This window comes from Spermophilus citellus (assembly GCF_964194105.1).
Source record: "Spermophilus citellus genome assembly, chromosome: 15".
Lineage (NCBI taxonomy): Eukaryota > Metazoa > Chordata > Mammalia > Rodentia > Sciuridae > Spermophilus > Spermophilus citellus.
Window position 1 is genome coordinate 53,656,593 of NC_138195.1, and position 14,751 is coordinate 53,671,343.

Genomic DNA, 14,751 nt, shown 5'->3' on the forward strand with positions numbered 1-14,751 from the left:
GGGCCATCTGCCTTTCAGCCTTCTCTAGGAACCTCAAAGAAGAGGGTACATTTTGCATTCCAAGGAACAGGATTGTCTTGTAGGTTTAAAAAAAAAAAAAAAAGATAACAGTTTCTACCACTATTTTCCTGCCTTGTGGTACATTTTCAGCTGTTTGCTGTTTTTTGTGATAAACTTAATCAAGTTTTAGGTTTAATTTTTTTCCTACATGTCTGAATCCATCTATAGTCTACCACCAAATATTCCCATACCAAAAACAAAAATCCCCAGTGCTTTGGGGTTCTATAATCGGTGATACAAAAACAGATGGATATTAGTTTCTTTGGGTAGTTAATTGTCTGCAAGGAGTTTTCCTCTCCTGACCCTCAGTCTGTGTGCTGTACCCCAACCAACAAGGCTCTTTTACTTTCAGAGGATCCCCAAAGCAACTGCAGCCCCTACCCAAGCTGATACCTGGTCCTCTGGCCACATGTCTGGAAGCATGTCCCTGTTTTCTGAGGAACTTGTCAATAATGCAGATTCAGGGCCCAGCCAAGACCTACTAAACTGAATTGGGCTGTGGGGTGAGAAGTGCTGTAATCTGTATTTGGAATAAATGATCTTGGTGCCAGCTGGGGTCATCACTCTAGTGGTATCAGGGACTAGTCAATAAAAACCCTGTTTTAGTTGGAGATACCAAGGCCCCAGGAGGGAAAGCCTTGATAGGGTCAGGCCATCCTGCTACAGATGCCTCTGTCTCTACCTGAGATCCTTGTGTTTCTTCCTGCAGCACCTCACATGTGTCCAGCTATGTTCTAGCCTCTCAAGAGTGTGTCCTTATCACAGAGTCCTTGGGCACTGGGATGGCTGTGCCTCATTCTTACAGGGCAGTTTTGTGGAAGCATTCTTCTAATGGTGGTAGGAGGGTAGGAAACAGGGCTGCTGGGTGGTTGGCACCTTCCTGGCTAGGTTTTGAGGTCAGACAGACTGGATTCTTCCAACAGGGCGTTTACCTCTCTTCCATCCCTCCTGGGAAGGCGAGAGCAGGGTGAATGAATGGTGGGCTCTAGACAGCCTCTCGGTTCCATACCTTAGGAGGGTTGACTGAGCAGTCCATCCACTTCCAGAGGAATGTGCTTCCTTGTCTCTTTTCTGCACCATTGTCTCAGCAAAGTGGCAGGGCTTCCATGGCTTCTGCCATGTAAGAATTTGAAAGTTGTCATTCTTCACACAATATACAAAGGTGGCAGGTGCTGATTTCTTACTGTCTATTAGGGATGGGTTGTGTCCTCACTGGCCATGTTGTTCTGGCCTTGATCCCTATTCTAGCTGGCTTCCCCTTACTCTGGGAAGGTGGGAGGTGAACAGGGGGCTGGGGAGGGAGCTTTGCTCTGTGAGCTTCAGATCCTGACCCTGAATGTTAGCTTAGACATCCTCTCCTTCCCCAGCATAAGCCTTGCTTTGGCAGCAGAGATTTTTCACCTTCCCCACCACTCCCCACCAGAGGATGGTAGAGGAATTTAGGGATCACCTGGATTATCACTGGGGTTCAAAAAGGAAAAAAGTATAGGTGTTTTTTCAGAGTTTTTCCTTGGGACCATCCCCCCTTTTGTATGATTGTGACAGACTTTGGGGAATGGACTCAGATAAAATCAGCAGTCACCACCCTTCAAAATGTAGGTCACAGGATGTTCCCACAGGGGTTGTATAGTCTAAGCTTTATTATAAGCCCCAAGAAGCCAAAGCTGTGGTTGGTCATAGGGAGAAGGCAGAGAAGAAGGGGTGGAGGCAAATGTTGGCAGCTATGGGTTGTCGGGGTCTTTCTACCCAGGCCAGGGTGCTGGGCCTTCACCTCTTTGCAGGCTGAGCTTGGGAAGATAAAAGGTAAATGAATATGGAACCTTAGTTCTGGCTTTATGTATTGGCTGTAGTTGGATCATGCAAACCTGCCTAACCTTTCATTTCCTCTTCCCAAATGTGACTCTTCGTGGTCAGGCTTTGATTCCTCATTTCTTTGGTTGGCTCTGGAGTGTGGAAGGATATGGAGTGTGGAGTCAGCTGCTCTTGGTGCAGATGTTAGATCTATTATTGCGCTCTTGTCCTTGGGCAAGTCACATGACCTTTCTGAACTCCTGTTTCCTTAGCATGAAGTGGAAAAATCAATAGCCAATCGTGAGGTGATGAGCTGAATGTTTGGGATGATTCTAAGCAGAACTCCAGGGACTTAAAAGACGTTTTAAAAATTGTTATTTTTCCATTCTTTAAAAATTTCCTCCTAATTTTGTTTGTTTTCAAAAGTCAACCTAATCTGATTTTTACCTCATACATAGCTGATATTAGTAGTAGACTGTGCTTGGACTAGCAAAAGGACAAAAGAGAAACAATTCAGAGATTTCTGGAATCTGTATGAGCCTCAACTTTTTTCTTTTCTTGGGGAGCAGGTTTTGGGCAGAATACTTAACACTAAACCTGCTCTCTCATCAGTTGCTGTCTCTTTGCAGGTCCTGCTTCTCAGAAGATGCACTATTACAGATACTCGAATGCCGAGGTCAGCTGCTGGTACAAGTACCTCCTATTCAGCTACAACATCGTCTTCTGGGTAAGTATAGGAGAACAATCATATTTTCTTGTGCAGTCCTTCATGAATAAATCATGATTCTGTGCATATGTTTGATTGCCAAGCCCTGCCTAGGTGAGGCTCTGGAACCAGCAAATGTGATGGATGAGTCAAGGTGATTGAAAGCTGGATTAAGGGCCCCTAACTCAGCCTTGGGTTTCAGGAAGGCTTGGAGCTCTGGCCCAGGTGCTATCTTTCCTGCCCTCAGAAGGCTCCCAGTGAAATGAAGACAGTATGGTACTTGTCAATTCAATTCAAATTCAATGTGCATTTGACTGTGTGATGCTTATGGTTTACCAAGAGCAGGATTAGCCTGCTTGGCATTAGAAAGCAGGCAGGGAGAAGCTCCTTGGCTGGGGTGGCTAGGGAAGAGCATTCTGAGGAGGTGACTTGGGGGCTGAGATCTAGCCTCAAACTCAATATTTCTTGCCTCAGCCTTCCAGATAGTTGGGACTTCAGGAGTGGACCACAGCCCCTGCTATGAATATTAGTGAAGGAGCAGCCAAATGGGAGTCTAGGGGAAAAAAGCTCCAGGCAGAGATAATAGCAGTTGCAAAGATCAAAAGAAGGCCATGTGACTGGAGCCAAGCATGGGTGAGAGGTTGCACAGTGTATGTCAGTTTTCTTTCTCAGTAATCGTGATGGAGGTGAAAGTCTTGGTCATTATCAGAGGAAGGAGTAGGCTAAGAAGAACATCAAAACAAGTGAGCATGTTGACCGAGGAGAGGGAAATTTGGAATATAGAATCCTGGGGTGCCAGAGGCTGGATGGAGGAGAAAATCCATGCAGAATTGGCTGAGTGGATGGACTAAGGTGAAAGGGAGACTAGGAGAGCTCATGTTATAGAAGTCTCTGAAGTAGAAAGGAGCAGTCAGCTATGCCTCATTGAGGTGGTGCAGGATGAGGACTGAAAACTGGCAGTGGCTTGGACACCGTAGAGGTGGTTGGTGACCTTGATTGGAGACACTATGCTCTGGGTGGGAGTGGGAGCGGTGATGGAAACTCAGCTGGAGTTGGCCAAAGGAGCCAGCAGAAAGTGAGGGAGTGAAACTGAGACTCTTGGTAGTTCTTTAAAGGACTCTTGCATTAAAGAGAAGAAGAAAAATTGGTCACTGGCTGGAGATGGTGAAAGAGTTGAGATACATCATGTGTGTCTTGCAGTAGAATTGGTCCAAGGAGAGGAACAGGAGGACAATAAGGAACATGATAATTAAAAATGCTTTTAAACCATAAGCCTTTTAATGGTTGCAACCATTAGTATTTGTTGTATTTGAGCTCTTGAAAGTTTAGATCGCAAAGTCCCATGTGTTATAAGCTTGATCCCTAGCCTAGGTGCTGTTCCACAGGTAGGGCCTAGTGGAGGTATTAGGTTATTGAGGGGTGCCCCTGAAGGAGTTAGTGGGACCTGGTCTCTTCTTGTTTCTTTATTTTGCATTCTGGCTGGTAGGTGAATGATTTTGCCATATACTGCCTCCATGATGTGCCGCTTCTGACCACAGGCTCCAGAACAATGGGCTAAAAGTCATGGACTAAAATCTTCAAATTTGTGAGTCAAAATAAACCTTTTCTCTTTATGAACTGATTATCTCAGGTATTTGTTGCATCAATGGAAAGCTGACTAGCACAGTATCTGTGGATTTGGTGGTTCCTATTTGGACTGGAACTTTTGAAAACAAGGCAGACTCACTAAGACTTCCCAGCTTTTCAATATTATTTTATATCATCATCTCCTGGGAATTCATCTCAGTGTGTTCTGTTCTGGAGATCCAATGGCTTGGCCATTGATGGGGGGGATCCAATGGCTTGGCCTTTGACCCCAGGTCATTTGCTGTGCTTAGAATAGCCTTTCACAAACAGTGCCATTACTGTTCCTGAAATAGGACATTGCTGGACCTTGCAACTGTTGTTCCTGTGGGTCCCTCCTAATGGGAGAACTGTGCCTTGTCCACATCATGTGTGGCTTCCCAGACCTGCATTGCTCCCTGTCTGGAGGGAAACCTCTGGACCTACCTGGCCTGTTCCCCCACTTCTCCAGGTCAGGTGAATGATAGAAGGCCACCTGGGCTATAGACAGCTTAACACTTGGTACACTGGAGCACTGGCTTCACCCCTGCTGGCTGTGCTTCCTTCACCTCAGACTGTCATCCAGATTTTTGTAGCTAGAGCAGAGCTGTCCTCAGGCTGCTGTGGCTGAGGGCCCTGGTCATCTTTGTTTCTTCAGGAACTTTTTTAGAACAGATTCTTGGCTCCTGGGGAGCTGTACTCACTTGCCTACTCTCACATTATAGCAGTAAATTCAAATAGCAGAGTTCATGAATTCAGGATTGCAGCAAGTCTGCGTAGTGGTTGAAGGGCATTGTAGTGTTATCAGGGTTTTGCAGAATTGGCAGTGTGTGCTGTTGAGAGTTAATCATTTTTTCAGTTAGTGTGCACTGGGGCTGAACAGCAGGGAAAAACCAGAAACAGGAAATGAGAGCCTGGTTGGGAAATACAGGTGGGAGACTGGTCACGTAGGTCAGGCCCAAGCTGCCCTGACCCTCCTTGCTGGGTCCTGGCTGGGATTTGCCATCTTCCTCTGTGCAGTGTGGAGTAAGGCCTGAGAATTGAGATGCACAGTCCTCTGTTAAGCTCATGGAGCAGAAAGGAGGATGTCAGGCTACTCTGGGCACCAGGGTGCCAGTCTGGACTCTTCACTGAAACTGGTTGTCTTTGATAAGCCTGGTGTTCTTGTTGTGAAACATTGTTCTCAGCTGCTTGCTGTCTGTCTCATATGGTTGCAGAAATGTTTCAAATGGTATATCTCTTTAGAGAAATTTTCTTTTTTGAAATGGCGAGAAATACAAAAATAGAAAAATGTAATGAGCCTTACATTCCCATCATCGGGCTTCAAAATTATCCACTCATAGCTGATCTTAATTTCATTTGTTACCCCCACCCACTCTTTGGATTATTTTGAAGCAAAGTCTGGATAGATGATTTTGCACAGTGTTGGTACTTGTTTTGTTTTGATGATTGAGGTGAGCAGTGGAGGAGGAGGATTGCTCAGCAGGCGGGGATGAATATGCAGAAGGCAGCCTGTTGTTTCTGCAGCCAGTTCTAGGTGATATGACAAATGCAAGCTTTAATTTAGCAGTTTGCCCCCATTGAGCATTATTTTCACGATAATTTTCTTTAAAGATAAACGCCTATAGCACTCTAACAATTTTTGTTGGCTCTTTTTTGACTTTGGAGCTGAGATTTCCCAGGAAACATCAATACATGATTGGGGTAAGAAACACGGATGCCACTGATGTCTCTCTTCTGTTCTGAATTTCATGTTTCACATAGTGAGAATGGAGCTGGGCTTCCTGAGGGGTCTTATCATAGGGATAGGAAAAATTGCTTCTAGCCAAAATAGGTTTTTTTGTTTGTTTGTTTGCTTGTTTTAACTGTACTGGATAATGCACCTAGGGGTACTCTTCCACAAAGAATTTGAGCTTTCCTGGTTTTGCTGAGGAATTCTCTAGAGCTGCATTCCTAGCTCTTTCTGGATTTTATTTTGAGACAGGGTCTTGCTAAGTTGCCCAGGTTGGCCTCAAACTTGTGATGCGCCTGTCTCACCCTCCTGAATCATTGGATTTATGGGCATGCAGCGCAACACCTGGCCCAACAATAGCATTTTGAGAGTATGAGCATTTTTTACTTTTTAAATTGTAGTTTAGTTAGGCTAGACTTGTTTGCAGTGCAAAATCTTCAGCTCAGGGAAATGAAAAATCAAAATCACAGTGAGATACCACTTCGCATCTATGTCTGTTCTTTAAGAAAAAAAAAAAAGAACAAAAACCCCAAAACAACCCAAAATAAATGCTGGGAAGTATACGGAAAAATTGGTGCCCTTGTCCACTGTTGGCAAGGATGTAAAATGGTGCAGCTGTGATGGAAAACAATATAGTAGCTCCTCATGAAATTAAAAATGGAATCACCATGTGATCTAAAATTTCAGTTCTGGGTATAGACTCAAAAGAATTGAAAGCAGGATGTTGAAGAGAGATGTGTATACTCACATTCATAGCAGCATTATTCACCATAGCCAAAGGTGGAAACAGCCCAAGTATCCTTTGGTGATAAGGTAAATAAAATGTGGCACATACATGCCATAGTGTCTTATTCATTCTTAATATAGGTGAACTTTGGGTACATTATGTTAAGTGAAATAAGCCAGATGCAAGAAGACAAATTGATTCCACTTAAAAGACAAATGTATGATTCTACTTATGTTACCTGGAGTAGTCAAAAATCATAGAGAAAGTGGAATGTTGGTTGCCAAGGAGTGTGGAAGAGAGAATGGGGGAGTGTCTGAGTCCATTTGTGCTGCTCTAACAAATTACCACAAGCTGGGTACTTATTGAAAAGAGACGTTTGTTTGCCTCATGGTTCTAGAAGTCAAGAAACCCACGCTCGGGTCTGCATCTGTTGAGGGCCATCTTGCTGCCTCACAACAGGGCAGAGGCATCACATAGGCAAGAAAGAGGGCAAGACTAGCAGAACTTATTTTTGTAACAAACCCATTCTGGTGATAATGAATTAACCTAACCACTCCTAAAGGTCCTGACTCTCAACACTGCTGCCTTGGGTAGTAAGCTTCCAGCACATCAATTTCAGGGAACACATTCAAGCATAGCAAAGAGTTACTATTTGATGGTACAGACTTTCAGTTATGTGAAATGAATTCTGTGGATGGATGGTGGTGATGGTTGCACCAGACTATCATCTATTTAATACCACTGAAATCCACACTCATATAGTATATTTTACCACAATTTAAAAATTTTTTAAATTTAAAAAAAAAAATCTCACTTTGGCTTGCAGAGGGAGGGAAGCTGGGAGAAGTATGTGCTGGAGGGACCATGTATGGCCCTCTGTATAGTGTTTTTTTTAAAATTTATTAGTATATTATTGGTACATTTATTGGTAATTATATATATTAGTAGGATGTGTTGTTACATATTCACACATGTACACAACATGATTTGGTCAGTTTCATTTCCAGTACTTTCCCTCTCCTTTCTCTCCTTCCTCCCCTTGTCCCCCAAGTGTAGTATTTTAAGAATATTCTTGTCTTCACTACTGAGAAGATGTGGTACCTATTTCTCTCCAAGTATTATATAATAAACTTTTATTATTGCATGAGGTTCAAGAAGGCTCAACAAAGCAGCCAAGGATCACTGCATTTCCCCTGCTCCACCCGCTCCTGTCTGAGGCTCTCATGGTTTCATGTCCTTGTGAGCAGAATCCTCCCTTTCTTTCTTTTTTTTTTTTTTTTTTTTAAGAGAGAGTGAGAGAGGAGAGAGAGAGAGAATTTTTAATATTTATTTTTTAGTTCTTGGCGCTCACAACATCTTTGTTGGTATGTGGTGCTGAGGATCGAACCCGGGCCGCACGCATGCCAGGCGAGCGCGCTACCGCTTGAGCCACATCCCCAGCCCAGAATCCTCCCTTTCTTGAGGTCTGCGTTTTCACAGCAGCATCACCTGGTGTAGAACATTCTTGGTTGTGACATAGTCTTTGTGATTATATTTGTTTTAGAGAATCCCATATTGGACTTTTAGGTTGTTTTCAGTTTTTTTTCCCCATCCTAGATAAGGATATAGTGATTATTTTTTTTATGATACAGAATTCTTCCTTTTGGGGAAAGGAGGGAAGTCGTTTGCCAGGATAGATTCCCAGGAGTGACATTAAGTGGGTCAGAAGGTATATACATTGATTTGACCTGCCTGACATAGAGTCAAAATTACTTTTTCAGAAAGCCTGCTCCAATTCACAGGAAATAGACTGCCTTATCTTTGGGTGTAGGTAGATGTGTGTGTTTTTATACTGAGCCTTGCCAAGGCAAAGGGCAAGGACTACTCAGAGTCACCAGGGGAACTTGAGGCATAGCCAAGGGTGCTGGATCTCTGCAGGGCTGTAGCCCCTGCCCTCCTCACACAGGCCTGAATGAAGCAGAGTAGGGATCACAGAGGAAGGGATATCCAGGATGCACCAAGATTCTTGCTGGGTCATATGGTTATTGAACACTCACAGGGTATTTTCAAGGTGAAGTAACCTGGTATGTGTGTGTACAGTTTGATGACAATTCAGTGGGCCATACAACCACCATCATCAAAATGAAGATGTGAAACATTTCTGTCACTCCAGAAGCTTCCTTTGTGTCTTCTGCAGTCCCTTCCTCTACACCCCTTCCTCAGGTGACCATCAGTCTGCATCCCCTTGCCATAAATTAGACTCAACTCTTTTATCTTTGACTTCTTAAAAGATAGTAGAATGAATCAGACATTATCAGCTTATATAATTACATGACCAGTGTAACTCTACATCGTGTACAACCAGAATAATGAGAAGCTATACTCTATTTATGTATGATGTGTCAAAATGCATTCTACTGTCAATGTATAACTAATTAGAACAAATACAAAAAATGTTAGGTGATTTTTTTAATGTTTTTAATTCCATTGATTTAAAAAACCTTTTATAATTATTTTTTACTTTTATTTTTCAAAAAGAAAAATATACATAACAAAAAATTTATCCTTGTAACCATTTTTAAGTTCATTGGCACTAAGCACATTCACATTCTTATCCAACCATGACCACCATCTATTTCCAGTTCATTGACTGCTGTTCATTTATTTATTATTTCTCACCTCTATTTGGAACTATTTTGCTTTTTTCTTAGCCTTTGAAGGTAGAAGATTAAATCACTGGTTTGAATTTCTCTTGTTTTCTAGTATAAGAGTTTGAAGCTGTATATTTTGTGCCTCCCACACATTTTGATATGTTTTCACTTTATTTGGTTAAAATATTTTGTAGATGCATATTGTTCATGTAGTTTATCTTTCCCAACCCTCAGGTTTGTTTCAAAAGTTTCTTAAGAAACCAGGTTTCAGAAGTTTCTTAAGAAACCAGGCATAGTGGTGCACTCTTTTAACCCCAGCTACTTGGGATGGGAGGTTGAGGCAGGAGTATTGAAAATTCAAGGATAGCCTGGGTAACTTAGTGACACCTGCTCTCAAAAAAAAAAAAAAAAAAGTTCTGGGGTTATAGTTCAGTGATAGAGTGCCCAGTGTTCAATCCCCAGTATTTAAAAAAAAGTTTCTCTTTTCTACTGTATTGTATTGTACAGTGTGGTTTTCTTTGTATTTAATCTGTTTGAGGTTCATTAGACCTTTGGGATTTGTGAGGATGTCATTTTATCAAATCTGGGAATATTCTGATCATTATTTTTTCAAATGTGCTCCCTCCCTCCCTTCTTTTCTGGGTGTTGTCCTGTAGAACATGGAGATTGTGTTTAGTTTTTCTTGTTTTTCCTTCTTTCCTTTAGTTCGTACAGTTGCTTTGTCTTCAAATCCGCGTATCTCTTCTTTTTCAGGGTTTAATTGGTTGTTAAATGCATCCAGTGAATTCTTTACTTCTCATGTTATATTTTCTATTTCTTGTACTAGTTCCATTTGTGTCTTTTAAATATGTTTCTCTCCTTATCATTTTTATATTTTTCTTTAGATCTATAAACATATGTAAAATATCTATTTTAAAGTCTTTGTCTTGCTAATTCCATCTTCTCTGTCATTCCTGTCTCATATTTACTGATTTTTTCCTTGTTGTATGTAGATCACATTTTTATTCTATCTAGTACCTTTTGATTAGATGCTTAGTTTTTCCACCCACATATTCTTCCATTAATCATTTGAAGACTTTTGTGTCTGAAATCTTTTGTTAAATATGTGAGTTTCATTTCTGCTGTGAATATGTAGTTGTAGACAGTTTGTTCTTATTGTGTAATATTTAATTGTAGAAATATGTCATTTTGGGTTATTTATAGTTTTAAGTTATCTGTTAATGTAATATAAAATCTGGACACCAGTATATGGGGGTATCCCAGGCTTCATATGGCTGAGTTAAAGGAAATCCTGTCTTTCATCTCTAGGTCCAGATGGCTTTAATGTGATAGATTAGTGCTCTCCTTGGCACACCATGGCTTGCAGGTCAACCTGGTCTTCCGCCTATTTTGCACATATCATTTTATTGGAACACAGCCATGTCAGTTCATTTATTTGTCTTTGACTGTTTTCCCACTGTAACAGCAGAGTTGAGTGCTTGCAACAGAGATCATCCAGCACACAAAGCAGCGAGCATTTACTTTTTGGCCCTGGTTTGGAGTCTTGGGTTTCCACCCACTGTTAATCACTATGATCTGTGACAGTGATGGCAGCAACTGGGGTGGAGGTTCCCTCCACCCGCTTTCCTGTGGCGCTGCCTGTAGCCTCCCTTGGATGACTATCCCCTCGCCTTCTTTCCTTGACAGATTCCTGGGTGGGGCTTGGTGGAACCAGCTCTGTGTTATCAGAGGTCACAGAGACAGCTGTGGAAACTTCCTCTGGATCCCTCTGCCTAGTCCTTGCCCTTCCTCTTTGGGACCCTCACATGGGTTTACTGAAAGGGCATGTGTTTCTTGTTGTTAGACCCACCCTTCCGGCAAGAGGAAATGCTGGTGTGTGATAAGCTTTGTGGCCCAGGCAAGGCATCTCCTTCCTGGGCACTGTTTCCCTGTATAATGAGGAAGCTGAGCTCCAGTCTTCATTCTGGTTTTCAAAACTTCCAAACTCCCTCTGAGAAGTGGCTTAGTTCAGAATTCATCTAATATGAGACTACTTTGAAAGGGAGATTCCCTGCTCTGTGTAGAGCTCAGAGTGGCCCCAGTCTTGAGGGGCAAGGCCTTCTAACCTTGATGAATATCTCATGAATCCTCCCTCAGCCCACTAGGCTTTCAGAGTTGAGTTTGGATTTGGGGTCCGTGTCCTCTGGCAACCTTTCTGGCCTCTAATTCAATTGATTCATTGGCATTTCAAGAAGCAACAAGGATTTCTGATGTTTACCAGGCCTGAACTCGTGATTCCCTATTTTGGAGAGTACCAAGACCAAGGGCTTTGCACCTGGAAAGATTAAGGGGTGCAAGGCTTACTGGAGGTGCTTAGGTTCTTTGCTCATTTTTCAGATAGGCAAACTGAGCCCCAGGAGAGAGGGATGGCTTGCTCAAAGCCAAAGAGTATGTTAGGACAGAACGGAGGCTCAGTTCTAGCATCTTCCACTCACTCTCCGCCCTGTTTTCTTCCATCATCTTTTCCTGCCTCATGTGAAAGCCTCCAGAAAGCCCCATCCCTGAGCTATGCATTTCTGTTATCTCCAGAAGCCCAATGAAGCAGGTGTATCTGGAAAGAAAGACCTCAACTTGGGACAGAGACTAGGGCGGAAGCTGCTGGGGTGGGACTCAGTGTCTTTAATGCAGTAGGTGCTTGTGATGTTGCTCTGAAGGATCTTCTATTCCTCTGCTCTGCCTGCACCTTGGAGACCAGGCTTCTTCAGCTGAGCTCTGCCCCAGGGTGAGCATGCCACAGGAGGCTAAAACCTACAACCTTCCTATGATCAAGGAAAGGGTCATCCTTGTTGTGTAGAGGAAATGAGGCTCAGAGAAATTCCTAGAAGTGCATGTGGTCCTGTTGCTAGGATATTCCAGAGCAGAGATGAGACTGAGAGCACCCTGGCCTATGCCATTAGTTCAGCACTGCTCTGAACCACCCCATCTTTTGGTATCTCAGCCTTGTGTTTCCTTCCGTTATCTCTGAGACACCCATAGGAGGCCCAGGGGAAGGAAGGGACTCTGTGAATGTTAGACTGAGTCAGCAACAGGGTTGTGCAAGAACCAGGGGCCAGAGGACAGAGTCCTGTTGCCCTGTTGTTGGTGGTTCTCCTTGAGCCTGATGAGGAAAGGCCTCTGGGGCCTGCAGGAGTTGTCTAAGTGCTTTCACACGTGAAATCTTGCAAGGACTAAGTTCATTAAATCCTGGGTAAGAGGCTGCTTTTGACTACTTGGAGTTGGAATTGTCTCTTCCAGGCCAGCAGGGCCTGGCCAGCTGTTTATACTTTTGCTGGGACTGGATCCCTCTTAAGTAAACTGCCACAGGCTTCCTTAGGTGGTGAAGGAATTCCTTGTAGTTTATAGGACAAGGAAGGAGTGTACCAGCCCAGAGCACCCACAAGCAGGACTCTTACTTCTATGATATGGGCCTTTGGCTAAGGAGGAAAGGTCAATTCCGAATGTTTTGATGATCCTTAAAGAAGCCCTGCTCCCTTACCATCTGCCCTGGTTGGAACAAAGACTTCTTTAACAGGGGCCTCCTCATCACATAGCTATGTTTTGTTTCTTTGAAGTTGCAAAGCCCAAATGCCTCTCTGTGGCATCATACCACTGGGCTCCCATGTGACTGTCAGTTCTGAAATCACATGTTATCAGGGTCAGAGACACTTAGATTTGGTTCTTAAGTAGCACCAACTAGTTCTGTGACCTTGAACAATTGACCAAGTTGCTCTGTGTCTGAGCTTTCCATCTGATAAATGAAGGTGATAAGGGCAGTGTTGGAGTATGTAGAAGGTCTCCTTTGGTGTTTAAGTGTTTAACATGGTGTGAAGGAAAGGGTGGAGCTATAGGCCTGGTGACCATAGCAGTATATGTGTCCAGTGATCCAAGCAGACTGAAGGTTGGACTCACTTTGGGCTTGACTGGAGTTGGATCCCTACTTGAGGAGATTCAGTTGGATCATGTAAGAAGAACAAAGAAGGCTGCTCTGAGACTGGGGGTCACCCAGCAGAGCCATTGCTCCCAGAAGGTTAGCAGCTAGGGAACAAGACTGAGCCCAGACCCACATAATCTGCTCCAGAGTTCAAGGATCATGATTGTTGGTCCACAAAGTTTCAGCTTTGGGCCAGCATTCATTGAACCCATGATCTGACATGTGACCCCTAAGTTCCCATCTTTCTTATGTGAGTTAACTTTAGTTCTTCCTATGTAATGTTTTGAACAACCAACAATAAAAAAAAAAAATGGGAAAACAAAACAAACAAACAAACAAACAAAAAAAACAAGCTCTTACTCTTAGAGCCTGGTCATTGTGCGGGGAAAGAGAACTGTGCTGCAGTGATGGGGACCGGGCTCCTCTTTGGCTTTCCTAGGGAGCCTTGGAAAACAGTGATGACTGGAGCAGCCATGAACAGGAGCTGCCTGCCCCAGCACAGCTTGGGCATGAGGATTTTGGTATCCACAGAGGTTCCTAGAACCAGTTTCTTTCAATTTCTGAGGGGCAGTTGTATTTTCAAAGGATCATTCTAGTTGCTTGGAGGCCTGTGAGGAAACCCCTGCAGGATCCAGACCTGAGCAGGTAGATCAGCAGTAAATGCTAGCTTCTGTTATGGAGAGTTGAGGATCTTTCTGGAGGACTTGTCCTTTGTGTGTGTTAGCTGTGCAAGCTTCCTTGCATCAGTTTAGTCACCTGGAGGAAGAATTCAAACAGCACCACAGTATGACTTCAGCAAGACATAGACATATAGGTGGAGCTGAGGCTGGTCTTACTATGGGGAAAAATAGATGCAGAACATGGGGTGAGGAGTGAACTGTGAGATCAGTGAATGCAGAGATCAGGAAAGGGGAGGTCTGTATGGCTGTCAGTTGAGTGTTTCAAGGCTGACTTCATTCACTGGTCCACATGTCACTGGGAGCTGGGTGGACTTTGCAGAAAGCAGGGCTGGGAAAGTCTGTTGGGAACACTGGATGGGGGATAGTGCTAGTCGGCCAACAGGCTCTGTTCTGCTCTGATTCTCGGCTGATGCCCCTGTTTAGGGCTACACCATAAACCTGGGCCAGGCTGGGTTCTTTCTTGGCTCTTTGAAGTAGATGATTTCCACAAGTGTGCCTGGGAGGAGAGCCAGAAGCATCACAGGCTGGGACTGCCTATCCTTGCAGCCTGGTAAGGTTCTTACAAGGGCCTGTTCTGCACCTACATGCCAGGTCCTTCTCCATGTTGCTGGGATACACCCCTGAACAGCACAGACAGCCTATCTGATCTAGGTTCAGTGCAATAAAGTAAATCAGGCAAAAGGAGATTTCCAAGTGATGGACAGGGAGCTGTTCTACATATGATGGTAAAGGTAGCATCTCTGAAGAGGTGAAATTTGAGGAGACCTGCCTGAAAGAAATGAGGAAGAAGCCTGGAATGGATATGGACAAAGAACATTCTAGGCAGAGGGAACAGTTTCAAGGCTCTGAGCAGGGAGTGAGTTCAGGAAACAGC

At 43.6% G+C, this 14,751-nt stretch overlaps 1 protein-coding gene across 2 annotated transcripts in view; it reads left to right on the plus strand.

The window, feature by feature from the left end:
* The window catches only part of TSPAN14 (tetraspanin 14), a 55,552-nt gene that overhangs the window by 25,508 nt on the left and 15,293 nt on the right, over nt 1–14,751 (plus strand). For both annotated transcript variants that reach the window (XM_081266945.1, XM_081266944.1), the window contains exon 2: nt 2,481–2,578. In XM_081266945.1, coding sequence (XP_081123071.1) covers nt 2,498–2,578 — 81 coding nt within the window. In that variant the 5' untranslated portion in view covers nt 2,481–2,497. The remainder of the gene's footprint in view (nt 1–2,480; nt 2,579–14,751) is intronic.